We start from the raw sequence: 27446 nt of genomic DNA on the forward strand, positions 1-27446 counted from the left end.
TTCTTAAGCAGTTCAGGCTGGATCATACTAAAGTGAAGGACATATTCTGCTTTCTCTCGTCTGGAGACTGTACCTTCATTCTTTCTTTCTTTGTTGTTTTTCCTCAATCCAAAATAGAACCCAGCTAGACTAAAAATTACATGTTTAACCTTTTTTGTATAGGAAACCAAATAGAAAATAGCAGACAGCTGATGCAAAAACCTGTCATCACAGGGGTCCTCATATTGTGAACTCCAAGCATTCAAACACCATGACTTAGGCCTCCAAAATCACAAGATTAATTTAAACATAATGAGAGTTTTAAAAATAATAAATGTTGGATTCCTATTTGCCTTTTGGATTCCGAGCCTTTGGGGTTCATGCTTTCGTACTCTACTCTCCAAGAACAAGGACCAAAAACTTACCTTTTTTGTTTTTGAATGACAGCTGAGATTCTCACATGATGACCTGCCTCCAGGAGCTGGTACTTTAAGAAAAATATCCAGTATTGCAAGACTTGCAATAGCACGATGAGATTGACAACAGTGGGGTCCCAATCTGGTATGGAGACTTTGCCAGTCTGAATTTGTTGACCTGCAAGAAGCACTTTAATGGTGGGAAGAGGATAGAATGAGGAGAGACTTAGAACTTTAGCTGGCATGAGCTGAGGGTTTAATATGAACATTTGCTCTGTTTGATTTTGAAGGTGTATTTGGGTTTGAATAATGATGATCCCATCACTAGGATTTCTCTCCCAGCAGAGCACCAGTGCAATTCTTTGTTCTAGAATTTTAGCCCTGTTTCTATTCCAAGCATGAACCCATGGTCTTTAAAGCATACTCTCCCCCCACCCCTCCGGCCCCGGGCACCCCCCAGGAAAATCAGTGTGATCAGTGTAGCTAAAACAGCCCCCAGAGAACACTTTGAAAGCCTACCCCCATCATGTCAAGTTATTCAGAAGCAGGACGTGGTGGTTTATTTTTCAGTGTAACACATTTCTCTGCTTGTGTATGTGCAACATTGCTCCCTCCAGTCTCTATAAAGAGCTCTTACACAGGGGGATGCACTGTTCACATTGCTGGAGGAATAGCCCCACTGGGAAGAACCATGCTATGTGACTGGCTATCAGTTGTCCCTGCAGACTCTGTTCAGGGGCAGTTTTCTTATCTCATTTTCAGGTGCTGGGAAGGAGGCTCTGTATAGCTGAGTTTTGCATCTTCTGCTCAAGCTCCAATCCAGTGCGTCAGGCACCCAGGCAGAGGGAACAAAGGGCGTCATCAACCCAATGTTCCAGTTCTGGCCATTTGGCAGAAATCCTGCAAAATGCCCTTGGCCAAGGAAATTTCTCTCTGCCAGGAACCCTACACAGCCTGAAAAGTGGGTGGTGCTGGGTGGGAAACAGAGCATGGCCAAGTTTACCAGGAGATGGAATGATTCAAGTCCATCTTTTCAGCAGCCTCCACTGTGGCAGAGATCTCCTATGGAAATAAAAGCTGTCTCACCCAGCAGAAAACCCAGAGGGGGCAAGCAGAGCTACTGCTGCTTGCCCTGCCTCAGAGTGAATCCCCCCCTACGGTATGAGGAGGAAGTGGAGGTTAGCAATAGGGGATCAGGGGTATCTAGCCCCTCTCTACACCAGCATTTGGCTCCTTTTCGCTAATTACTGCCCAGTTATGTCTTGGACTTACACTGCTTCTTAACATGGGGCTTGCTGATGGCTTCTGCCAGGTAAATGCCACATTTGCCCTTTGCAATAATCATTGTATTTGGCCCTGGCATTGCTGCTGCCGGACTCATTATTGTGATGGAAGGGGGCAACGATTCTGCATCCATACTCCCCTGGTCCACCTTGCATGCACTAGAACATAAAAAACAGGAACTGACAGACGTATTCACTGTGTTTCTTTTCTGCTCCATCACACAAAACATTAAACTGACTCTCGGCTCTATTGTCATGGGGACAGGTACAAAGCATTAGTAGTCAGTGTATGGTTTCCTTATATAACAAAAGAACAAAGGTGTTGTTTTGAGGGAAAGAGGGACTGCTTCTGTTTTCACTTCACTTTCTAGTCTGCCAAGATCCCCAGGTGCCTCAGACATCCTGAAGTGCAGTAATAACTACGGCGTCACAAGGCAATGCTAGGGAAATCTGCAGTATTGGGGCAGGGACATCGGTGAGAGGATGTGGTTGGTAGGATGATTAGAATAGTCAAGACACCTGGATTCTATTCCGGGATTGGCCAGGATCACTAGGCATGTGGTCTTTGCTTCGGTTTCCTCATATGTAAATTGGTTATAATAACACTGAGCTAGATTGTGTCTTTAAGCACAGTCCTGAGCAAGAGGTGGTGTGCAGGGTGCGTCCTCTGCACCGAGGAACAATGCCCTGACCCAGTGCTGTCAGGGACTAGGGGGGTGCACTGTAATTTACTCAATGTCTGGGTAGCCCACACAGGGGTAAAAGAGGTGTTCTTACTCCTCTGTATGTCTCTATGCAGGCAGGCACAGACAATATAACAGCCAGTCGAGCTTGCCTCATAATAATAATTCCTAGCTGTTATAATACCTAGCTTTTGATCTCAAAGCACTTTACACGGGAGGTGAGTGTCATTATCCCCTTTTTACTATGGGGAAACAGAAGCACAGAGATGAAGTGACTTGCCCAAGGTCACCCATTAGGCCTTTTCCTGTGAGTCATGGTCCAGTGCCTTATCTATTAGACCATACTGCCTCCCTCATAGTGAGACGGTTAATTTTATTCATGTTTGTAAAGTGCTTTATGATTCGTGGATACAGCTCACTGTGGGCTCAATCCTGCTCTCGCTGAAATCAGTGGGAGTGTTTCCATTGATTTCAGTGGGCACAGGATCAAGTTGTATATAACTGGAAAGTATTACTAGCATTTGTTAAAAAGGTGGGCCTGTCAATATTGCTTTAGTATCACAATTTATGTAAGCGTGTAAAAAACCCTTATAATGCACAGAATTCTTTAATTGTTTTAAAATAGTAGCTAAAACTTGGATTATGTATGTATTTATTTATTTTATTGTAAACATTCCTTTCCAGCAATCTGAACTACCCAACATTTGTTTGTCTCTCCAGACATTTGGGCCACTATCATCACTTTGGTATCCTAGTGCCTAAGAATTAGAAATTCAAAGTAACTTAAACCAAAAATGAAAACGACCAGTCAGTTGTCACAGCCCAGATTAAGTGGAAAAAGTAACTGTACTGCATAAATGGGGAAAAGTGAGGCTTTCTATTGCATATGTCAGTTCTCTTATCTGCCATGTGGATCTCTGTGTTGTGGTTCACTTCGCCCCAGCATGATTCTCTTGTGTTCCTGTGATCTCTTATCCCTGAGGAAGATCTCTACTGCCTACTCTGTGGTTGAGACATCTGGCAAGTATAGCAGGAAGGATAATTTTTCCCTTATTGTTGAGAAGAACATTTTTATTCTTTTGTGTTTACTATATCATTAGAAGTGCTCACAAAGAGGTGGGTATTCTCCAAAATCTCCAGTTCCTTGACCTTTAAAGCTCACTGTAGGAAGACAAAACACTGGAGCTGTGATAAAAGAGATGTTGCTGAGCACAATGTAATCATCAGTTAGAAAAACAGAAAAAATCCAGAATAAAAAGGTTGTGCCATTTTTTTTCCTTTGGCAATTTAAAGGGACAGTCAATTTAAAAATCATATATTGGAAACAAAATTCCTTATCCATAAATATTTAGCTTATTAAATCTGAAAGAATAATAAAAAAATAAATTTTATCTTCACTCTTTATGCTTTTTTTAACTTTCTGCCTTTCTCTCAGCTTGGACAATGAGTATTCATGAAGTCAGTTTCATATTTATTTATAGGTAGATTTACTTACAGGTTCTCAGGAATGCAATTTTTTTTTGAGGCACTGGAAAGGAAAATGTATTTATTTGAAAACAACTTTCTGTTAGAATGTTTTTATCATGAGAACGTTTCTGTTGAGTTTGGGATTTACAGAATGTACATTCACTAAATGTTGGGCATTATTTGAGTTGATAAGTAAAGTGGAGCAATTTTTTTTTCTATTTCTTCTTTTGTCAAAAAATGCACTTTGGAGGGCCTTTGGTAAATAGTTTGGGTTTGGAAATTTATTTATTTTTTTGAAAGAGTCAAAATGTTTCACTTTGACCATTTTAAAACATTTTATGTCACCTTTTCAAAATTTAAAATTTGGCCAATTTAAAAAGAAAAACAGAAAAAGATGAAAAACACCAGAAACAGCCAAATTTGGGGGGGAGGGAGGGAAGAAAAGTGTTTTGAGTCAATTCATAATGTTTTGGTCGATTCTTTTAGTTCGTCAATTTGACGAAAAAATGTTTTTCAATTCAAATAGATCCAGGTTTGTTTTGTTTTATTTTATTTTATTGGTTGTCCTATTGTATGAAATATATGGACCAAAGGTGTGAACATAACCCAGTCAGTGTCCAACATTAATTAGTGTGACACAAGGTCCAGGCTTTGGTATATGGAGACCACAGCCTGCTTAGTGCCATGGCAAACACGCCATTAAATATCCTTTTATCCTGTTAAAGATACAGACAAGGGAAAACAGTTAAAGCATTTGAGATGTTAAAGTATTAAGTAAGGCTTTAATTTTAACAACATCCCCTGTTCCCTTTACTGGAGAGAGTTTTAGAAGGAATGAAAAACCTTGTTGGACAGTCTCTTAGATGGTATCAAAGATGGTAATAACTGGCCTATTGGGGAAAAGAGAAGAAGCTAGCTAAGATGGATTGGAGCTGTTGATTTTGCTGCTATTGTTAAAGTCCAATCCTGTTTCATCTCAGGTGGTGTTTGGGGTCACATGGAGTGGGTAGGTGTGGCAGTGTCATCTGCATTTCTCTCTCTTTAGATTGGTCTGGTTAGGACATCCCTGAGGATTAGGGTCTGAGGAAATGGGGGTTAAGGGGTGGCCACCATGATGGTGAACCTTGCTGTAGTAGCCTGCATCTGTTCTTTCTTTTCATCTGTTTTTCTATATTCTCCCTCCAAATCTCTTTCTTTAAGGACCCACAATGGGAGTGGTGGCTGGAATAGCCCACTGCATCATTATTTTATCCACCAATTATGCCTAATATCTGACACACCAATTTTGGTTCGTTAATTTCCGATTCCACATCTTTTGTTTTTGTTTTTCTTTAACCAAGCATAATTTCAACATAGTCCTTGAATTATATCAACATGGCCTTTTTTATTTGGCATAATTTAGCTTCTCTAACTGGTTCTTTTGCACCTGTTCATAACATTCATTATGGAAATCAACTTGACTTACTTTTTATTGACATTTGTTATACATTATTGTAACATTTTATGAACTTTTATAGACTTTTTACAATTAATTGCACAACTAAGGTAAATTTGTAGGTCTCTAAACTAAAAAAATTCATTATTCACTCAGCTCTAGTTAATAGTGCCTTTTACCCAGTTTCTAGTTTACGGCAAATGTAACAAATGGAGGGTTTTTATTAACAACTCGATTCGTATACTTGCAAATGCTCTGAGGTTTTCCTCAGACATAAGAATTAGCTAGCAGCCAGATATACTTTTTATTTTGGGAGATCACTGCATACTATGTTGACTTGGCGATGAAAGGGAGGTTTACTGTTTTGAGAACATAGCAACCCTTATTTGTTGTTTTTTTGCAAGCGATACAACTTCAGAATGTTCACTGGCCAATCCAAACCCTTTGAGAATGTTCACCAGCCAATCCAAACTCACCCTCATTCCACAAACACTTTTCAGAAATTCTGTTCGTCCCAGGAATTGGGTATGGACCATCGTGCAATTCACACAACAGAATCTCTTGATGTGAAGGTAGGGCACTCTGGCTGAGGAAGCCTTTTTATGAGAAACATAAAGATCAGCGGAAACTGCGATTGGAATGAAAATCAGTATTCATTCAGACCTCATATACTATAATGTTTACGTAAACCTCAATGTCCCATCAAGGTTTAGACTGAATTGAAGTTCAGATACATTCCGATTTCTGAACCAGACATACTTTGCCCTTTTCAAATCTGTCTTCTGTGGTGAAAGCAAACAGCTTATTCCTCCTTCAAAAGATTTATTCCTTTCACAGCAGATCCAAAATGGTATTATATGAGACACAGGAGATTTAATGATATATGCCTGACACAGGTATCTGTTTAAAGTGGGTTGATTCTATGTTTGGGTATGTTTTGGTTCAATGACCTTTACAGTGTTAATTAGACCCCATCTTCTTCATTTAATTAAATTATTATTATTTTATGTTTGGGATCAAAATTGACCTGACATAAAGTTATCTATTTATTAAGGGAATTCAGCCCTGTACTGCAGCCATTTTGAGCCAGCTATGCTGGTGCAAAAAAATGCTTCAAAGGAGCTTTAAGATCCTGCAGGGAATACCCTGGTGCAGGAGGCCTTCCTGCGAGATGCAGGGCTGACCACAGTGACTCAAGCTGGAGCCACTGACATAGTGGATGTTCCAGAGGCAGGAGGAAGTGTGGCTGGGGAGCATTCCTAGCTATTTACCCTGCAACCACATAGAGCCCATATTGGCTATGGCAATCTCAGTGCAATGTAGGGCAGCCCTAATCCTTGCCCTAACCAGCTGAACTGTTCCCCTTCCGCTGGCAGCCTCAGGATAGGGAAGGCATATGCTGTTCCCTTCGGTCCCTGTGCTGGGCTCTGCACTGGTGCAGGGATGAATTTAGATCTATCCATTGTAGTTCCATTGTAGATCTATCTTTGCAGTTAATAATCAGTACCTTGAATATCATTTGCATCTGGAGTAGCATCCCATTCAGAGCATGGGGCACAGGTAGAAAATGCTCCCCTCTAGCTTTCTCTTCTCAGAAGGAGAATAACAGCTTTCTGCACTACCTGCAGATTTAAAGTGACCTTCTAGATCAGACCCATGCAGTGTGCACTGCAAGAGTCTAGCCTAGAGGGAATGCAGGCATGGATGACGAGGGTGGGGCCCACATCTAAGAGGACAAGCTGTGTTGAAAGCTAAAAGTTGCTACCCTATTTTTCTTCTCCAATATTCCTCTCTATAATTTCCCATTGTTACCATGCCTATTTTTATTAATTGGGCTCCTGATACTTTTACTAATAAATGTATTGCCATTCCCTCTTCTTCCTCACAGCTATGGGTGAACCAAGAAGACGGAGTAGAGGAAGGAACCAGCGAAGTACAGAATGGCCATTTGGATCCAAGCGCCGATTGCCTCTGTCTCAGCAGAACCCTTCAGAACCGAGACCAGATGAGAGCCAACGTAATCAATGAAATCATGAGCACAGAGCGCCACTATATCAAACACCTCAAGGACATTTGTGAGGTACGTGGGGGCTGTGGGGAGTCTTCAGTTGCTAGAACAAAGAAGAATAGTGTGTGACCAGGATCCAGATATCTAGACTGTAAGCGGGTGGTGGGGAAAGAGAGAGAGAGAATCTCCAGGCTTCATCAAGAGACTTGAGTCTTGTTTTTAAGTGCAAGGAAAGGTCATTAAGGGACAGGATTGGCCAAGCCACCGTGTGAAGCATCACATCAGCCTTTAGAGCAATACACTCCTTCCAATCATCAACAAAAAGAAAATGGGGGCCAGCCACACTGTTCCATTCTTTCACCCAGGTTTGGAGCCTGACCACAAAATGCTTATTCCTAACCATCACCAATGATTCGAAGACCTGGAAAAATCACGGGAAATTCCTACATTAAACGATTGTTTTAGGTTGTTGTACAGTTTGTTGTTGTTTTTGTTGTTGTTGTCATTTTTGATGATTGAATTTATTTTATTTGGTACCCATAAAAGAAGAGATTTTACGAACTGTGGCTGGGAACTGCCGTAGACAAGGGCTTTGAAATTCACCCACCCTCCCACAAACAGCTTTGCCAGTGTGCCACAATCCTGTGCCTTCAGCACGCCCCTGCTGTTTCAGTCCTGGGCTCCCCACACATTTCTGCCAATGCAACACAATCCCCAACTGCCATCCCAGTCCTAGGCTCCCCACAAAGCTCTGCCACTGCACCCTAATCCTGACTCAAAGCCCCCACTGCTACTCCAGTGCTGCATGCTCACACCGCTCTGTATAAGCACCCTCTAGGCCAGCCTCACCCTCTTGTGCCTCTTGTGAATTTACTTTCATCCCGACTTGGATCATCGCTTTCTGTTCTTGTCCTTAGCCTCTCTCCCCATTCCCACGCCAGGCGGATAGATATCTCTACCAAGTCATCATATGTTTGTAGTAGTGTACAAAACTAGAGTGAGGGCTCCAAAGTCTTTTCACCTGCTGACCTAAGCCTGGTTGAACCTGGCTTTCCACAATCAAAAATTCAGTCCTGCACTAATCCACTATTCCATCTAGCCTTATCTACTGGAAGGGGATGGCTCATATCCAAATAACCAGGCTTACAATACTTAGGATGCCTGAAACCAAAGGCTGGATACTGAGAAGGTTCTGCTCCTTCTGAGGTAGATTGAGTTCCCAGTACTTTAATGTGTAGAAATCATTCAGCTGAAACCTTCAAAACCAAGATCCTGTTGCTCTCCATAGACATTAAAGATCCTGTGACAGTTTTTTTGTAAAAGTAGGTGGATTGTCACTTTCATTGATCATCCCTTCCTCTCCTCCCACAGCTATCCAGCTTGCAATGCAATGCCTCTCTCTCTCCAGGGATGGCTCTGTGTGTGTGTGTGATATCTATGAGTAAGGATTGAAATGTGAACAGATTTAGCTGAAAATTGAATTCAAATTTATTAAAAATGGGACTATTAAGAAAATGTTCTGACTTTTTTTCATACCCATCCTACTAAAAAACGGCCAGATTTTTATCCTTCAGACATTCCGTAGAATTAAAACTCAGTGCCAGCTACCTTTGAATGTACATGTGAAGAAATTAGGGTGTAATTAAAGAAAGATTAGTATCAGTTGCTTTTGCCTATCTTTCCTATTATGTTCACAACTTTCCTTTACTCAAAATGGCTGCCATTTCCTCTAATTTACAATGGGATTGAAACTCCCCAAGGGGATTGGAGTGACATGTGCCCTCACTACATTTTCTCACTGTGCGAATTAAATAAATGTAGTTGTTTAATTATATTACGTACAATCTAAAGGATCCCCCAAGTTGCTTGTTATCAAGGTTTGAAGCCTGGACCTTGAGATCCTCTGCTTAACCTTCATTAAGCTCAGTAACTGTTATCTTCAGTGTGGAGAACTACACACAAGTTATTAATCTCCTTCACTATATAGCACAACACCTTAATTACAGCCTCAGCAACATTAGCAAATATTCAGATTGACACATGTACACAGGTTAAGTGTGCAGTGTGTCGTGTTGTAACACATGAGGTTATAATTACAATTTTGTGTTATACTGCAAGAGAGGTTAATGTGTTGTGTGTACCATGCTTCCTTATAAGTAGAAGGCAGAAGTAAGTTCCTTGTGATGAGTTGGAATCTGTTATTGTCAGAAGGAACATGCTGTGGTGAACATTAGAATGTGGTTAAGAGGTTGTCCCTCGGCATTTCCTTCTATTTAGAGTTTGTGTTGAGGGGGTTTAAGGGATGGAGGTTTATATATAGGGCCAGATCCTCAGGTGATGTAAATTGGTGTAGCTACATTGACTTCAGGGGAGCTCTGTTGAGGATCTAGCCCATAGTTTCTAAAGTGTATTGGGATCTGTCAGAATAAATGGTACTATAGAAGTATATTGTTACCATGAACTCTATGAATCTGGCTGAAATTAGAAATCAGATTCCTACCATAACAGAGCTAGAAAGGAAATGGTTTTCCTGTGCTGCAAAAGTTTTTGAGATTTCAAAAAATGTCCTGGTCCCGCAATCAGGATGAAAAAGCAAAATCTCAAAAAATTTTACAAACTGAAAATCTGGGTTGTTTTTTTATAAAAAGTTGGAATCTAAACATTTCATCTCAATAATTTTGAAACATTCCTTTAGCTTTCAATCATTTTTATTTATTTTTCATTTTTACTATAATCAGCTTATATTTCAAAATGAAAAGTCATTTCAGACTGGAAAACCAGAATTTCTTATTTTGAATATGTTGAAATGAAAAGTTTTGACAACTTCAAAACCTTTCTTCAAAATGTTTTCTGGTCAAATTTGTCAGAACTTTCCTGGGAAAAGTTTGGATTTTTAATTGGCATTTTCAGAGAAAAAAAGTTTTGGTGAAAAATTCCTGACCACCTCTACTCTCTAAGCCAGATGTATCCATTTTTCTAATGTTTTCAGACAAATATTAATTGCCTTTGAGTGAAAGGAATAGCCCCTTTCTTTTTACAGCTCATTCACTCTCTCTTCACCATCCTCCTTCTTTCAGAGCTTCATCCTCCCCTTAGTCTTAAAGACCTATAATCAAAGTCCTTTGCTTTGAATTCATGCCACTGATAGTTTAAAATTTAACAGTCCTGTGCCCAACCTCTGCAGAATCAATACTGAAAAGTCCCTAATGACTTTATCTCATTTGCGTAAACTGGTCCTGTTTCTGCTGATGAGGCAAAGCAGAAGGGAGATTTTTCATGTGTTTTCAATTGTGGAAGAATCTTGGGATTTCAATTTGGGGGCAAGTCAGTTTGATTCAATTATATTGTTTCAATCAAGGTGTTTGACCTAAACAAGCAGCGAAGTATTGCAGCAGCTTTACTGTGTATTGTTTCTTTGCCTCCTCTGGCATTTTTCTGTTTAACAAAAGAAAATCTGAATTTACCACTTGCCAGCCATGTCACTGGGCTTTTCGGGGCCAGATTTTCAGCTGATGTATATGGCCATAGCTCCACTGACTTCAGTGGAGCTACACAGATTTACACAAGCTGAGGATCTGGCCCATTGTGTCAGGAGATGTGTATCTCCATGACTCTCATCTTGCTGTGAATTATACCAAATATAATTGTAGGATAAATCTTACCAGAAGGTGGAGTACCAATAAAGGGTTCGGATGCCTTTTTAGCTAGAGAAGACTGAAATGAGCATTCTCATTTGCAAATGTGATAGGTCATGCGTTGCTGGAGAGAAGCTCACCTTGCTCAAAGTAAGTGTGCAAATCAGAGCAATCGGTTTGCTCCGAGAAGGCTGGGAGACAGCTTAATCTCTCCAGGCTCTATCCAAATAAGTTGACTTGACTGCATGCTTTTGTGCTTAAATGGAGTGTGGCTAGACTTAGAGATAGCTAGGACAGCTTGATCTCCTGTCAATGCTGCAGGGTGAACACAGAGGTGTTATCCTATCCTGCAGAGTGAATAGTCTTCTGATAACAAGCTGATGAGAGACAGAAGTGCTGCTGACATAGGCAAACTTTACAAATCCCCCTACTCTGATTTCTGGGATGGCAGGGAAAGCATTGCATTATTCTACATTGAGTCATATGGAAGAAGGAATCTGACAGGCTAATGAAAGTCGGGACTGAGTTTAGTATAGAGTATAGCAACATGAACCAGGTCTCGCTGCTAAGATGTAATCACATAACATCATCTAAAATCAAGGAAACATCTCAAGAAATGCAGTTGTACTAGATTGCTTCAGGTCTTGGGTGATTCAGGGTACTCGCCCTGCAGCTTCCAGTCTTAGAACACACCCAATGCCAATATGTTTTGGAGCTTCACAGGACTATTATTTATTAGATCCAAAAAACAACATTAAAAGAACATTAAGATTGCAAAGTCCAGTGCTCAAGAGTTAGGAAATGCCAGTGTTAAAGCTGTCCATTGCCTCTTTAAACTGAGATTTTTCAAAGACTTATAACTTGGCCAAATTTGGGTGTATTTTCAGTGGAGCAGGAAAAGACATATCCTTGCCATAAAGGTCACCCCTTTGCTACGTTGGAAGCCTTGCTCCACAGTACGGAGGCACTAGAGCAGACTGTATGCGGGAACTAGAGCAGTGGTTCTCCATGTAGGTATCATTGTGTCCCACAATGTGTTATGTGGGCTGCAGGTTGAGAACTACAGTGCCTTCCCTCCACTAAAACGCCCCACAGACCCCTATGATCAGTGCCCCCCTCCCAGATACTGCTTTACAGAGCAGGGCAAGAGCAAAGCCCAGTGCACGGGGCCAGGCAGCCAGGACCCCGAACCTCGCCCCGTGTGTGCTGGGACCGGATTTTTTTTAGCACACAGCTGGGCTGCAGCTGTGTGCTAATTGGGCTGCGGTTTGAGAACCACTGCACGAGAGTTTTGCAAAAGAACAACTGCAAGAATTTTTTAACTATGGGCAAAACAATGTATTTCCACCCTAGCGTCATTCTCAGAAATGGCTGAACCATTCTTCAGAACTTCATAAACAAATGTAGCTTAAATTAGTCATCTTGCATAGAGAATTTCAGCCCAAACAGAGTTTGGGAAAGTAATAAGCAACAACAAAAAATAGGGTCTTATAGTGGGAAGTGTCAGACTACCTTAACATATGCTGCACTCTACCCCCATCTAGAATAGAAGACCTTAGATGGACAAGGCATTTTGCAGACATAAAAAGATATAGTCCCTACCCCAAAGAGTTCACAGTCTAAAGTTTTGATCCTGAGGTGTGCGGTACACCGGCACCTCCCTTTGAGCTAAAAGGCAGAGATACAAAGAGGAGTCACACTGTGGAGAACCTTGAGCATGAAGATGAGGAGTTTATACTTAATGCAGAATGACTCTGGGAAGCCAGCAAAGGCATTCAAACAGTGGAGTAACATGAACAAAGTAGTGGGCAAGGAAGGTGATTTTAGCTGCAACATGTTGCAGGGATTGCAGATTGGAGAGTGAGAGGTAGGGAGGCCAAAGCTGAGGGTACTGAGATGGGTCCCGGCTGGGTGGTTGAAGAAGGCAGTGCCTTGGGGAAGAAACCTTAGAGCTATATCAGGGCTGAAAAAGAACCTGGACTGTATACCTTGGAAGGGGGGACAGCCTGTGCGGCTCGACCGGAGGGCTGAGCTGCCAAAGACCAGCCGAGAGGACTAGCAGCCTGGGCGTGCTCACGAGAGGCAGGTGCCACCCTGATGTAATAACAAAAAAGAAAAGCAAGTTCACACCTAACCGAGAGAAAGCCCCCCTCCCCCCCCGAAACGAAGTGTTTGCAGGCACTATCAGAGAAAAGGGGGCATGCATGAGAGGCGTGTGCTGACCTTGTTACACTTGTACATGTCATTTTGTTCTGTATTGGAGCTGGCTCACACTGTATTTTACATGTTTCAGAGTAACAGCCGTGTTAGTCTGTATTCGCAAAAAGAAAAGGAGTACTTGTGGCACCTTAGAGACTAACCAATTTATTTGAGCATAAGCATCCGATGAAGTGAGCTGTAGCTCACGAAAGCTTATGCTCAAATAAATTGGTTAGTCTCTAAGGTGCCACAAGTACTCCTTGTATTTTACATGTCATTTTGCTATCGTAATGCTGGTTTTCTATGCTCTCTTTTGTGGAATTTGGCTACCTCTTGCTGGGTTTGGTGTGTATTATACTGTACCCCCTTGCACTGACAGTGTACATGTCACAGGAATGACTATGCTGATGGTGGGGGAACAGGAGTACAGATATGCAGTTCTTATGCACTTTGTATACAGTGCTCACTACAGTCGGGTATTTGAGTAAATACTATGCAGTCATGACTGCCCAAGTTTCTTTTCACATCTCATAGCCTGAGCTTCGTTCGTGTGGTTACCATTGATGCATGTGCATACCAGAATGGCTCTCAGAAGAGCCCAATAGCTCATCAGAAGCTCTGGACCCTACGTTGGTGGCCTACAGGATGAAATATTTTGAGAACCAAGCAGTGGGGATGGTCCATGAGGGGAATGAACTGTCTCACTGCTAGGAAGAGGGGAACCCACAAGCGATCGCTTGTCTAGTATATTCTCAGTTTCATTTCCTTCTTCTGTTTTCTCTCTCCTTCTCTGTGGAAGAAAAGGAAGATGGGTCACATCCCATGCCTCTTTATATACCAACTCCAGGGCTTAGAAAACTTAGCACTTAACCTCCTGCAAATATTCTCCAACTTTGCTATTCCACAGGGACAACATCAAAAAATACTTTAAAAGGAGACAGTTTGTCAGCTATTTTTAGGTCTTCATTGAGCAAAGCGTTCTCCAACATCTGCTCATCAGTCAGCTATCCCCAGCCTGAGCAAACCTGATGGAATTAGTGGCAGAAAGATGAAATTGTTTTATGCAACAAAAGTAAATTTACTGGAAAAACTCTGCAGCCTTCTAGCTGGTGCTTGCTGTGTATTATATATAATCAGTGGTCTCTTTCAATTGATTGCTCACGTTGGAAGCTAACCATCCAAATGTAGAAACCAAATACAAGAGAAGGCTCGGGAACTTTGTTTGAATGCTGCATTTATTTATTTATTTACATTCCCCAGGCTTTGATTGACATCTCTGTGGAGATTTGCTGCTTTACTCTGAGTAGCATGTGGCTTAGGCAAGCGGTGACATAGCACGTGGAGTGTGGAAAATATTCAAGGCAGTGGTCACAGTGAATAGCCAACTAGCAGTGGCTGAAACCCATTTGTGTGATTCACCCACTGAATGGTTTTATAAAAGAGGAATAATAATCCTTTCCTGCTTCACAGGTGGTTTGCAAGAATCAGTTCATATAGCAGAGTGCTTTGAGATCCTCACGTGGGAGTGAAAATATTATAGCAAAAATTCCCATGATTTCTACCTGGCTTGTGTCATTTATTTGCTGTAAAGCTGCCATAGCTTAAAAATTGTTCGGCTGCTCCACTTCCTCAGGTCATTTCATCCTTAGAATGAGAGGGGAAAACCCAAGGAGATGAGTCATCGAGTTCCAAAGCAGGTCCCTGGAAGAGCTGAGACTCAGATTCATCAATTGTGTAATGTATTTCATGATCAAACCCTAGGCTAAGGGAGGAAGAGAGGATTGTCTCCAAAGGCAGCTATGGTCTGGTCTGATATGATGTTAGCTAAACTGGACATTTAGGAAGTTGGCCGTTAGCCAGGAAGTCTCAAGTCATATTTATAATTCCATCATCTTTTTAAAGTCGTCATTCCAGGAAACCACTTGGTGAACCTGACGTGCAGTTTATTATCCCTTTCTAATATTTATCATTGTTCAACATCAGCTGTGTGTCACCAGCTAGTGGTTCATCTGCATGACTCAGTTCCCAAATTCAGCTGTTCAGCTGAACCTTCCAGCACCTTTCTTTACTTTGCGGGATGAGGAAACAAGTATAAGGTTTCAACTTACAGGGCCTCAGTTATTATTGTTGTTTAAAATTAGGAAGCCTCAAGTGAGAGTGTGGCCCCACTGTGCCCAGCAACGTCTACAATTTAAATAGACAACACAAGCAAACAGTGTGAGGGAAAACAGATGCCGAGAGGCGAAGGGATTTGCCCAAGGTCACGCAGCAGGGCAGTAGCAGAGGTAGCAATAGAACCCAGGTCTCCTTCCCCCCCAGGCAGTGCCCGCTGTGCTAGACTGTGCTCCTCCAACCGGTAAAGCTTAGATCTGAATACTCAGATAAATTGGTGGATTGGGAAGAAAAAAATTATCTGCAAGTAGGAAGGCAAATAAAGGGTTGTGTGTTCTAACCCTTTCCCATACCTACCTATCTTGTCTAGGACAGGGACTGTCTATTAATCTATGTTTGTACAGTGCCTAGCACAATGGGGCCTGTTCTCAGTTGGTCTGTAGGCACTACTGTAATACAAACAACAATTAATAGTAATAATAAGAGGCTGAGGGACAGGAAAAAAGGATGATCCAGTAGCTGCGGCACTAGACTGGGATTTAGGAGAACTGGATTCAGTTTGCAGCTGTTCCACAGACTCACTTTGTGGCCTTGAGGAAGTCACTTAAACTCTCTCCACTCAGTGTCCCATCTGGGGGCAATACTTCTTCCTCTTTCTCCCATTCTTCATCTGTCTAGTTTATTTACAGTATAATTTCTCCAGGCCAGGGACTGTCTTTTACTCTGTTTGTACAATGCCTAGCACAACGGGACCCCAGTCTCAGTTAGGAGTCTAGGCAGTCCTAGAATACACATAATAAATAATACATTAAATAATAAAACATTATTTAATAATAAAACAATAGCCAGGAAAATGGGAGAAACGTCCCTGGCACAACCTCACTGACTTTAATGCACTAGCCTAACTGAGGAGAATCTGGGAGAATAAAAAGGAGAGGGAAAGAGAAAAGAAAATGATGCTATTTTCTTCCTCCAAGATGACATTTAACTATGGCTTTTATCTTCCATCACTGCTGTTCCCTCGTTAGGCAGCCAATAAACTGAAACCACCATCAAACCTTTATTTTTTTGTTTTGTTTTAACATTCAGAGTTCCCACACACTGACATTTTCAGAACCGCAAAACCTCCTGCCTTTTTTTCCTCATACACAGGCAAATAAATAATGGTGGGATAAACCACGCAGCATTCCAAGTCAGGGATGTCCCATGAGATTTGGAGAGGCCTTTGGCTAGCAGTAGGTCTCAGATACCTTGTGCTCAGTGCAGTAGCAATGGGAAGGATGGTTGCATCATGTGCTCTTTCACTCTCTGTTATGAGACCAAGACCATAGAATCAGACATTAATGGAATATTCTGCAGCTTGAATGACTGCTTCCGAGCGCCGATTACTGTGGCTGTGGAGGGGAATGAGGGTGGCCAGCCTATTGAAAGACAGGCCGAGGCAGCTGTTGCAGTAGGATGGTGCACCCTTGATCAAAGTGTGAGAATGTGGCACCTTTTCTGGGGACAATGTTTGCAGCAAGAACCAAAACTAATGGATTTGTTTGCGTGGCGGTAATTTTTAAAGGGACAGACAGGGACAGAAATGAGTAACCAAATTCGTTTACAGTATGAAGGACCAAACGTTAGGCTTGCTCCTCTCTGCAGCATTGGTAGACCTAGGAAGGCGCCGAGCACTGGTGGCTAAGCTCCTTTCAGGAGTACTCCCTTTCCACAGAAGGTGCAGGCAGAGTGCTCAGGGAAGGCGGGGTAGCTCTCTGTATTGCCCTCCCTATACCTACTTTTGAGTGGATCAGCATGTACTCCACAGCAGCTTTTGACCAAGGCTAGCAAGCCTATCAGGATGGCAGGGCCCTGCCCATGTTCCAAAGAAGCAGCCTTGCCATAACCCTGGGATGATTTAACTGGGACTTGGTCCTGCTTCGAGCAGGGGGTTGGACTAGATGACCTTCTGGGGTCCCTTCCAACCCTGATATTCTATGATTCTATGATTCTGTGAACCCTAAGGGGCCACAGAGCTTTAAGGGGCCATAGTCTGTCTTGTGCTTGGCTCTACCATGGGTGCAGGGGACAGTAACTTTTTTTGTCTATTGCTGTTTCCAAGGCCCATCTGGCATTGTGAGTGTTCGGTTTATTTTACAAATTCCTCCTCTTTCTCCTTGCAGGGTTACTTAAAGCAGTGCCGGAAGAGGAGAGACATGTTCAGCGATGAACAGTTAAAGGTCATATTCGGCAACATCGAAGATATCTACAGGTTTCAGATGGGTTTTGTCCGGGACTTGGAGAAACAATATAACAATGAGGACCCCCACCTCAGTGAAATTGGACCTTGTTTCCTGGAACATGTAAGTTTTTGGAGGGAGTGAGAAGGCAGAAGCCATTTTACATGACTGGATCATCACTGTTCTGGATGGCAGGTTCCTCAGATTACAGACCAGAGGCTACCTTGACTATTGGTTTCTTGTTGCTAGATTTGGAAATGGGCAAACTTCACAAGTGATGCATAAGGTTATAGGACATAGGAAACACAGGAGCAACAAGAGGGATAACAGTCAGTGAATCTGCTCAACGTCTTACATGTCTCGACCCAATTGCAAAGAGTACGAGGTATGAACAGGAAGATCTGGGAGTATTAGTACTAAGTAGCTAAATTATTATTTACTAGGCATCATTGAGACGTGGATAAATCTCATGACTGGAATATTGGTATAGAGGGGATAACTTGTTCAGGAAGGACAGGCAGGGAAAAAAGGGAGGAGGCGTATATATTCTTGATGTGTAATACACTTGTTCTGAGGTCTAGAAGGAGGTGACAGGCAGACCAGTTGAAAGTCTCAGGGTGAAGATAAAAGGGGAAAAAAGCAGGGACAGCATCCTGGAAGGGGACGTAAGGAAGAAGAAGTAGATGAGCCATTTCTGGAGCAAATAACAGAAAAGCCAAACCACAAAAACTAGTAGTAATGGGGGGCTTTAACTACCCAGACATCTGTTTGAAAAGTAATATGGCAAAACACAATTTTTTCAGTAAGTTCTTGGAATGTATTGGGGACAATTTTTTGTTTCAGAAAGTGGAAATAAGCAAAGGCACAGCCATTTCAGACTTCAGGGAGGAATTGGTAGTGAATCTGAAGGTTGAAGGAAATTTGGGTGAGAGTGATCATGAAATGATAGATTTAATGAGTCCAAGGAAAGGAAGGAGTGAAAGCAGCAGAATAAGGAAAATGAACTTCAAAAAAGCAGATTTTAACAAACTCCTATGGGAAGAAAATCTAATGGACAAAGGTGTTGAGGAGAAATGGCAAAAATACGGTATTAATGGCACAATAGCAAACTATCCCAATGCATAGGAAAGACAGAAAGAACTGTAAGAGGCCAATATGGCTCCATCATAAGCTCTTTAATGACCTGAAAATAAAAAAGGAATCCTTCAAAAACTGGAAACATGGGAAAATTGCTAAGGATGAATACAGAAGAATAGTACAGGTGTGTAGGATCTGTTTCTGACTGTCACATCACTTATTTCCCCATCTATAAAATGGCTACTTACCTGACAAATGTGTTGCAAAGCTTGATTAGTTAATTTTGGTAAAGTGATTTGAGATCCACAGTTCCAAACATATTACATAACTGCAAAGTATCATCAGTATCCCTCATATCAAAATGTTATCTAATCTAAATCAACCAATAGTGTTCCACAGAAGTGAAATAGGGCTCTATAGAAATTATTTCTATAACCTATAGAATTTAATAAACAGTGAGATCTTTTCCTTTGTCTTTTAAAATCACCCCATGATATATAAGGGATAGAAACCTTTATTCAATATTACAGGATGGTTTAAAAATGTTGCAAAAAGTTTATCATCATCTATTTAATTCTAAAGGCCTTTTCCAGAAGAGGAGATTATTATTATTATTTATTTATTAATAATAATGTGGCTACCCTCCAAGATAAATTTTATGTCTGACACCTTTTAAATGATTATTTTTTTAATCAAGAGTTTTGGCAGGGACAGAAACCTTCATGCTCCAGGGCATAAGCTGACCTCTGACTAATATAGGTTAGGAAGACTCTCCCTGTGGGCATGTTATCCTGGAATGGCCTTCTGCAGGGTTTCTTGCACCCTTCTATGAAGCCACGGGTACTGGCCACAGTTGGAAATGGACTATACATCTGATCCTGTCTGGCATTTCCTACATACCTATGTTCGTCAGGTACAGGGGAGACCAAGATTTAACTGTATGGAAGCAATTTACAAATACGTGGCTCGCCATATGGAAAGTTTTTTCAAAAAATGGTTCTAAAAATAAATGTCCATCTGTTCTCAGACCTGTATTAAAGTCAAGAACCCGAGTTGTTTGATTCGTGGGTTTAAAACAAAACTCTCAACCCAAGAAACCTGGCATTTCTAATTGCATGCCAACTGAGTGGAACGGTTTGTTGCAATGTAAGCTGTCAACGGATTGATTCACAAGAAAGGAAAACACATGTTTGGAGTCTTGGCTGTAGAAACACAGCACATGTGCAAGGAATGCAACCCCATCTGACTTTATAATACCCCTCCCCCCTTTGTGACTGTGTTTCTCTGCTGGATGGAAGGCTGCTGGCCCACCAGGCCTCATGCTGCCTAATAGTGACAGCAAGGTAGCAGATAGCTTACTCATGCTAAAACACAGTAGCTGACAATATAGCGCTGGAGGCTTTAGCCCACCCCATCTTGCCTGTTACATAAGCTGTATATTGCAGGAGCTGATAAATTGGCCAGTGTTGTAAATATGTCAAGAAAATTGCAGTTCTGCTTTTTTAGGCTTTCCTTTAGGGAGAACGAAGTGCTATATCGGAGCTTATGTAAGATCCAGGATGTGAATCCTTTTATGTGTAACATCATTACTTAGAGTTGTACCTGGGCTGAGCTACGTTTCACCTCAGCAACACTTCAGTTTCATTAGAGAATCTCACTGTAGACATTAATGAAATTTCAGTGGGACACCATTAAAACCACTCACAGCTTTTCCTAATTGCCACGGGCCTTTGCAGCCAAGAGCACCTTTCTTTTTTGATGGACAGCATTGTAATAAAAACATCCCTCTTTATATCTCTAACAGTGGTGCTGAGATACTACAGTGATGAGCATGTTAGAAATCTGCAGAGGGGCAAACAGACTAGAAAACTCATAGTATGAAGTCATGGGAGAGTTTCACTACGGGCTATATCCTCATGGTGGGGAACTAACCCCCTCCTGCAGACAGGTGGGAGAGCTTGTCGGTGGAGAACTGTGAGGCTCTTCTTGAAGGGTTTCCCCCAGGTTATTCTGATGGAGGGAAGCAAGGTGTTTGACTCCCCAGAACTCCCACATTCCTTGAGCCCCTGGAAGCACAGGGTCATCTGTCTGGAGTCTCTGTGCCTTCACAACGGTTCTGGAGCCATGTTTCCTGATTCCCAGGTTCTTGTTCTATCCAGGAAGTCTGTTGTGTTTAAGGAAGTAAAATTGGAGGAAAACAGGTAATACAAAAGGCAGAGTGTGCAAACTGATCACATGCAAGGGTCGGAATGACATTTTCCCATCATGTACAGCATGAAGGGAATGCGATTTTTGGTCCCACCCGATTATGTAATAAGCATTGCACTACTGGCCAAGTGTGTTTAAGGAGTAAGCGTCTCCTTCCTCTGCATCATTAGGTAGCAACCACAGCTTGCATGCAGCATAGCAAAAGCTGGTCTTGTGGCTGAGATGTAGGACTGTGACTCACAAACCCGGATTCAGTTCCTGTCTCTGTGTGATATTGGGTGTTCGCTTAATCTCTCTGTGCCTTAGATTTCAGTGTTCTTGTACATATCCTTTTCTTCTACCTCTTGTCTGTATAGCCTGTAAGCTCCTAAGGGCAGGACTGCTCCCCGTACTATGTGTTTATACCATGTCCAGCACAATGGGACCAGGACAGTGTCTAGGCTGGCCTCTAGGCAAGGTAATACAAATAAATACTAATACTAACAGACTTGATGGACTGGTGCAAAGGAGGAAGAGGTGGTCTTGTGATCCAGGTGTGGTACCAGGGGCGCTGGACCAGTTTTTATAGTGGGGGCGCTGAAAGCCATTGAACCAAACTGCAAACCCTGTATATAATGGAAACCACTTCAAGCCAGGGGGTGCGGAAGCACCTCTAGTTCCAGCACCTATGTCTGGTACTGCCTTGGTGTGTAACTGTGGGCAAGTCCCTCCACTCCTTCATGCCTGAGTTTCCCCATTGGTAAAGCTGGGATATTCAAACCTATCCCACGTGGGTGGGGTGAGGCTTAACTCAGAGATTTGTGAAACGCTTTGGGGAGCGTCTGCTGGAAGGCACTCTGCGCCTACCATTATTACTGTGCCGTCTGTGCTGCCAAAGACCAGAGCTGTGACTCAGCGTCACCTTGACCATTTTAAAGGAAGAAAACCCCATCTCTTGATTTGAAACAGAAAGCTCCCACATGGCTCTCTTCAGGGATCATCTTACTACACTATTGTAGCTCATATGTACCTGCAACAATGTGTCAGTGTAAAGGATTCCCTGCAGAGACACAGTGCTAATTGAGTGCCACACAGAGAACGGGACAAGGCCTGCATGCTAGTAATCCAGCATCAGACCTTGCTGCTGCTGGGGTGTTTTTCTTTTATTTGTTGTAATTTATTCTTGTTAGTGTGACAAGCACTTCATTGTTCCCAGCACTTGTCTGATGCACTCACCTCTCTTCCCTGTTTCTTTCTTTGTTCATTCCCCCCACTCTCACCTCTCGCAGCAAGACGGGTTCTGGATCTATTCGGAGTACTGTAACAATCACTTGGACGCATGTATGGAGCTGTCCAAGCTGATGAAAGATGGCAGGTACCAGCATTTCTTCGAAGCATGTCGCTTGTTGCAGCAGATGATTGACATTGCCATAGACGGTTTCCTTCTGACACCAGTGCAGAAGATCTGCAAATACCCCTTGCAACTGGCAGAGCTATTGAAGTATACTGCACAGGATCACAGGTAATGAGATGCCTTTTTTTTAACTGTACTTGTGTTTTTGATGGCTTTCACTAAACTGAGGACTTTTGATAGCCTATTTCTTTGCATGGCATCTACACACACTAAATAGCAAAGCGTTTTCTCTCTTACTTCTTCTTGCATCCAGCTGTTTCGCTTCATGATAACTTGTTAAAATTAAGGCAGGGCAGAGGTTCAGCAAACTAGATAGACAGCCTGCCTGGAGCACTTATTCCCAGTGGAACTAAATTGAACCCCATTGTAGTCAGAGACCTGAAGTATTGATAGGTAGCTGTACTTTTGGATGCTACCTGCTACTCTAGATGAATTATTGATTCATGTACTCGGCTAAGATACATTAGCCAAAAAGGTTTGTTTCCCTCTCCTAACCGTGAACTCATCATAGCTGGGAATGGGAGCACCTCTCGTGTTTGGATAGAAATGGGCCAGATCAGTAACTTGGATCTGAACTCCCTAAAGTTGGGGGGAAATCAGATCCTGATCTGATTGTCGCAGGTTGTGTCCGTCACTGGTTTTGGAATCTGGGTTTGGATGTGAGAAGCATACAAAAGTTTGTATGTTTCTCTGAACTAGAGCTGGCCAGGAATTTTCCATCAGAATGATTTTCTGATGAAAAATGCCATTTTCTCAAAATTGAATTTTTCTCTGGGAAAATTGAAATAATGGCAGCCCGCCTGGACGACACTTGTCAGTTTCACTTTCTGCTTGTGCTACGGCTGAGCACCCGGACTCTCTGCTTCCCTGGCTCCCAGCCTCCCCCCCCTTTGCCCCAGCTCCAGATGCCAGGGAGGCAGAGAGCCCAGGGCATTCAGACACAAACAACAGCCAGATATTTCAGAAACTTCTAAAACGGTTTGATTTGTGATTTGGTTTTGGAAATGGACAAAGGGGTGACAAGAGCAGAGGTTTATGTTTATTTGATCTGCCCTGGTTCACCAACATTGAATAGATATGAGCTGGAACCAAACCCAGATACAAACATCTTTGTAAAGGTGGACGTTTGAAACCTAATCCCAGACCTGAATCCAAGTTTTCTCCCTTCCTTTATCATGGGGCCAAATCAAAACCCTGAATCTGAACCCGCTGAGCTCTGAGGCATTTGAAACCCAGCCCAGGGTCCAAATCTTGTGTCTTATTCTCCTTTCCAGTCCCAAACCATTGTAATGTCACAATGGCATTTGCTGTTTTGTGATGTAAATACAGGCTTCTGACTTAACGTAAGGAGAGGCAGCCTCAGGGAGAAAAGGAATCTGTGATTCCTCTTACATAATTAGTACTAATACCAAAGGGGAGATGTACAGTGTGATTACACTGAGGGTAAATTACATTTTTGGGTTCAACATAATTTAAAGCATTCCTTTTTCAATGAGGACTCTTAAAATTACTATGTGATTATATAATCATGGATGTTGTGACGTTCTGAGGGAATCAGTGCATTCCTGTGGTTAAGCTACAATTGTTCAAGACCAAGGCCTTGTCTACAATGGGAATTTACAGCACTGCAACTTTCTGGCTCAGGGGTGTGAAAAAACATGGCAGTAGTTATGTCAGTGGGAGACCGTCTCCTGCCGACATAGCGCAGTCCACACCGGCCCTTCTGTCGATGAAACTTATGTCAGTCAGGAGTGTGTGTTTTCACATCCTGACGGACAAAAATTTTACTGACAAAAATGCTAGTGTAGACATAGCCTTAATTTCTAAAATATCTAATATCTCTAAAATTTCTAAAATACCTAATACCTAAAATTCTTTGTGCCCATAGGTCAGGTTGTTAGATATCTTAAAGCTATTATCTATACCCTAATGTGTTTAATCCCAATTTGATTGTGGGAGCAAAACTGAAGGAACAAAATTATCTGGTGGATTGCTGCTCATCATGGGCCAGATTGTGAGTCTCTTCCTCTGAGTAGGACTTTAATACGCAAGAAGTAATGGGACTAAGAAAGGTATTACTCGGACTGAGCAAGAGGTTCATAGTCTGGTCCCATGTAAGGAAGGATTTTTGTATCATTTGTCAGTGGATACTATTAGATTTTTTTCCTCTCTGGCTAGCTGAAATCATTCTCTTATTGTATCGCTGTAGATCTACTATATATAGGTCCAGGACAATGGGCCTGCATCCAAATTCCTGATCATTCCAGCCCAAGTTATCACATGACATTTTGGCAAGAGCTCACACTTGCATTCTCACTGAGCATTGAAAGGAAGTCATTGCATCCCAAATATAACTGATGAGCAATTTATCAGCCTTAATTTTATTTTGAATGCTATCCTAATATTAATCCACCAGCCAAATGCTTTCTTCTGCCATTTCTCTTCTAGGTTCTTTGTCAGCTCAACCGCAGACATGGGCTCAGAGCCCAGAAAGTTCAGTCAGTGATTCTTGCTTCATTAATGTACGAAAGGAAAAATGTACCTGCTGTTTCCTCTTCAAATGGAACATTAGAATTAGTGAATTAGCGTTACCAGTATAAAGCCCAGCTTCATTGGCACCAGCCCACTCCACGTGGAGGCAGGCTTGGGGGTGTTTTAAAATCTTGGCTCTGTTCAATTGTTCATTGTCTATGGGCCAGTTCATCTGAATTTTTCACAAAGGGACATCTGTTCATCGTCCCAAGATTGAAACCAGTTTCATATTCATTAAATATCTGAAGGTCATAAGTGCAACATTGCCTCGTGAGCAACTGGCATTGTAGGGCCATTGTCCAGGGATTTCATCAGGTTCCTTGATTCGGAGTTTCAGTGCAAATAAGATTTGGGGTAAGAAGTTGGTGTGAAATCAAAGGCAATCAGAGTTTCCCCTGGATGCTTGGCATTAGGAGTAGTTTTCATAGTTTTTATAGAAGTGTAACTTCTTTCCATTACTATGCAGGTAGTAACTAGGGCCTGACCCTTCAGGTGTGTCTATTGTGGGTTCATCGGGTATGCTGTCAACTCCATTTAAGAAGTTAATTTCTACGCTATGGGATATCATGCTGTTGTGAGACAAGTCCCAAATGTCCCCTCCTGCAGATCAGAGCCAGAGTTAAGTGTATGTTGGGTTAAGGGGGAGCTGTTCTAATCTTTGAACTGAAATTAGCCACCCTTACACTCACTCAGGCCACTTGCATGCGTACAACTACCTGAAGTGTAGACTTGATCCTATTTGCATAAGCCACACCCCTGAATTGTGCTGCCATTTTATCAGGGTATCCCTAGTACACACACACACACACACACACACACGCTCTTAAGGGCATTGGCTCAACAGACTTTTCACTGTCCACCACACACACATTCCCCTCCCTGAAGGCGTCTTCTCCAGCCATCATCCTTAATTTATAGTCCAAGAGCCAATTCCTGGAGTCCTTTACTCACTATTTACTCAGTGATTGGAAAGTTTTGGAACAGTAGGAGTTCTTTTTCATTCAGTGAGGGTTTTGCCTAAGGACCAAGTAGAAACTGTGTAAGGATATCAAGACCTGAAATAATGTTAAAATAATAAATATATTTTATTATGAAAACTATAAAAATATGCTGTTTATTTTATTTTAATATTTCCCCAATTATATCCCATTTGTGGCACTTACTGAGTTTCTGGATCTAAAATCATGGTACAGGAAGGAAGCTCTGAAATACACAGAGAAGTGGATTGGCTGTTTTCAGTATCCAGTACTGAAGTATTCATAGCTCTAAACTTACATGTCCCCAAATGTTGGAAAATAGTCCTCAACAAAGATTTCAAGTGCAGGATATTACAAAAATAGCAGAGGAGTTGACTCAAAATGCTATGCTATTTCTTTGACATAATGAGCAGTCGGATAATACCAGATGCGTGTGGGAATCTGAAGTCAACTTGGGTCTATAATGAGCAACTCCTTTCCTGAGAGGTATTTTCTGTATATTCCGAGGAATCAGTCTATAAAGATCTACTAGAATACAAATGGTTAATCTCCTGTTCTAAATGTCACCGACAGAATCTTGAGCAGTAACCAGTAGAGCCATTTCCTCAGCAGCTGCGAGAGATCTCCATTTTTCTCATTAGTTAGAAGTCAATATCAACCCTTAAGTTAATCATAAATTATGGCAACATTATATCAGCTGTCCTAGTCTGTCTTCCCAATAGAAATGAACATTAAGGTCTCCTGGAATGGAAAATGAGGCACAAGGTGGAAATCAATAGCATTGATTTCAGCATCACTTTTTGAAAAGACTGATCATCATCCTTCCTGCCCCGACAGGAGGCTGTTTTCAGTCTGTTATTACACTCACGCACGCATCCAGGAAGCAAAAAGAATTGCGTTGATTTGCTCACATGGCACATGAGATATCCACAGTGAGAGTGAATTCCATGAGACAAATGCTATGTGACACCCACCCAACCCCCTAGGTTTGAAAGCTCAAGTTCTAGCCTGAGCTGCAACCTGGGCTCTAGCCTGAGTCTCTCCAAGATGCAGTGTAGAAATACTGGCCTTGCTGGCCAGAAAGGGTATTTCTATCACAGCTGAACTGAGCGGGCTCCAGCCTTATGTCTTAAGGGTTGTAAGATCATGTTGTGACATGTGTATTCTTTGCTGGCCAGGGCAGTTGCCTCTATATTCAAACCTGATATAGTGTGTTATAGACTGATGTTTTATAGTGATACATGTTTCTTCTGGGGACCCAGGGAACACCTCATTCCTTCCATTATTCAAAGGCAAGCATAGGCAGATGCTGGAGCCAGAGAAGCCCTGAAGCCAACCCTTGCAAAAACAAGCTCTGGAAGGAGATTGTTACAATCCAGAAATACTTTGCCCTGACTTTGCTTCTGCCGGAAACACTGGTATGATAAGGGAGGCATGAGCAAGTCTGATTTGGGACTATAAAATGTGTGTGTCTTTATCTACAAATGTAGGTGGTAGATAGATGTACATGCACACATAGAGAGGGAATTGCTCACATACATAATATGACTGTGACTCTGGCCGGTTCTGTCCCAGATAACTTGAGAATCACACATCCAGAAGTTCGTTCTGGGCATCATTTACATTTATTATAAATCATTGTAATAAGGAAACTAATTTTATAAAGGAACATTAACATTCAAATATTTTCCAACTTTCGTTTTAATGGAACAACCCAAGGCTCCACAGTACGAGGTCTCCCATCATCTGCCTGCAGAGTAACGGGGTTAGGAATGTTCAGACAGCCCCGGAACGTGGCTGACCATCCTAACACATTTTTA

The 27446-nt window shown here is 42.0% G+C and overlaps 1 protein-coding gene across 13 annotated transcripts in view; it reads left to right on the forward strand.

Annotated features, from left to right (window-relative positions):
- The window catches only part of ARHGEF9 (Cdc42 guanine nucleotide exchange factor 9), a 302987-nt gene that overhangs the window by 231437 nt on the left and 44104 nt on the right, over positions 1-27446 (forward strand). For all 13 annotated transcript variants that reach the window (XM_007060176.4, XM_027822604.3, XM_037908835.2 and 10 more), the window contains 3 exons: positions 7152-7343; positions 17383-17562; positions 21993-22225. In XM_007060176.4, coding sequence (XP_007060238.3) covers positions 7152-7343; positions 17383-17562; positions 21993-22225 — 605 coding nt within the window. The remainder of the gene's footprint in view (positions 1-7151; positions 7344-17382; positions 17563-21992; positions 22226-27446) is intronic.

This window comes from Chelonia mydas, chromosome 9 (assembly GCF_015237465.2).
Source record: "Chelonia mydas isolate rCheMyd1 chromosome 9, rCheMyd1.pri.v2, whole genome shotgun sequence".
In the NCBI taxonomy this organism is placed as follows: Eukaryota; Metazoa; Chordata; order Testudines; family Cheloniidae; genus Chelonia; species Chelonia mydas.